At 61.1% G+C, this 1,331-nt stretch overlaps 1 protein-coding gene across 1 annotated transcript; it reads right to left on the minus strand.

Moving 5' to 3' along the window:
• Window positions 1-43: 43 nt before the first annotated feature.
• Window positions 44-1,325, minus strand: CD7 (CD7 molecule). Its single transcript, XM_019661869.1, has 2 exons — window positions 553-1,325; window positions 44-318 (listed from the first exon to the last, which is right to left on the minus strand). The coding sequence occupies exons 1-2, from the start codon at window positions 773-775 to the stop codon at window positions 98-100; spliced, it is 444 nt and encodes a 147-aa protein (XP_019517414.1). The 5' UTR covers window positions 776-1,325; the 3' UTR covers window positions 44-97.
• Between the last annotated feature and the right edge of the window lie 6 nt (window positions 1,326-1,331).

Genomic DNA, 1,331 nt, shown 5'->3' on the forward strand with positions numbered 1-1,331 from the left:
GGGCTTCCCTCCCTCCTTGGACCCTTGGGTCTCCCGGGGACCTCGTGGAGGGGATGCACGAGTGCTGGGGTTCCCCAGGTGGCCAGCTCCATGGGGCCTAACCGTTCTCTTTTCCTCCCTGCTGTCTGAGAGGAGCTGGCTTACAGGGACACAGGTGACAGCTGGGGCTCACACTGACCTGCGTCCTCCTCAGGACACACACGGCCCCGAGCCCCAGCCCGATGAGGAGGAAACCTACAGCCAGGGCCACGGTGAGGGCAATGTGTGTGTGTGTCAGCTGAGCCTCCTGGCATGTGTTCGCTTCTTGGAACAGTGCGTCTGGGAAGAAGGAAGGGAGAGGGGTAGGGGAGTCCATGAGAACCCTTGGGGTTCAGGGCAGGGAGGGGCTCTGGAGTGGGGTCAGTCTGGGAGGCTTCCTGGAGGAGGCGGGCTGGAGCTGGAAGGAACAACTCCAGCAAGTGAAGAGGGAAGAAGGCACCCATCAGGAGCAGGTGGAGCCCAGCCTGGCCAGCACATAGGCGGAGTGCTCCCAGGGGTGGGTTCGCTCCCTACCTGTCACGGTGACAAAGGTGTAGGAGCCCCAGGCCACTTCATCCTTAATGAACTTGCAGATATAGGTGTTGGTGTCCTCCGGCTGCAGGTGTTGCATGGTGATGGTCAGGTTGTACTGCGACCCTGAGAAGGCAATGCGCCCCCAAAACCGCTCGTCCACGGTGGGCTCCTTCCCGTCCGCATAGAAAATCACTTTGAGCAGATTTGACTCACAATTTTGCATCAGGTAGACCCCATACAGGGGCTGGACAGAGGAGCAGGTGATGTTGATGGAGCCCCCCTTTGGGGTGATCGCGTAGCGGGGGGACTGCCACACCTCTGCAGGAAAGACCCACCACTGTCACCACTGGCCTGGCCAGAGGGGCAGAGATCATCCTCCCCGCAGGGGACGGTGGCAGGAAGGAGGGGCCCCACTGACAGGTCACCACAGACTAGGCACCATGTGGGAGCCTTGAAGCAGTTCGGGGTGCCAGCACCCCAGTGGCTGCACTCAGTTCTGAGGGTCCTGCAGGCTGCCTGCAGACTCCCCCCAGGGTCAGGGGAGCTGGAACCGGGCTTCTGCCTTCCAAAGCAGCCAGCCCTTCACTGAGCGCCTCTTCGCCTCTCCCTTTCTTCAATGACAGTCCCCAAGATAGCTGCAGGCACTGTCCCATCTCCCTCTCTCTGTCCAACTCTGGCTGCCTGTTTCCACGCCATTTCCAGTGGCACATCCTTGCTTGTCTGTGGGGTACCCAGAAACACCCCTTGTCTGCCCAGCTGGGCTCAGCAGGACCAGCTTC

The sequence above is a fragment of the Hipposideros armiger genome, unplaced genomic scaffold, assembly GCF_001890085.2.
Source record: "Hipposideros armiger isolate ML-2016 unplaced genomic scaffold, ASM189008v1 scaffold_362, whole genome shotgun sequence".
NCBI lineage: Eukaryota > Metazoa > Chordata > Mammalia > Chiroptera > Hipposideridae > Hipposideros > Hipposideros armiger.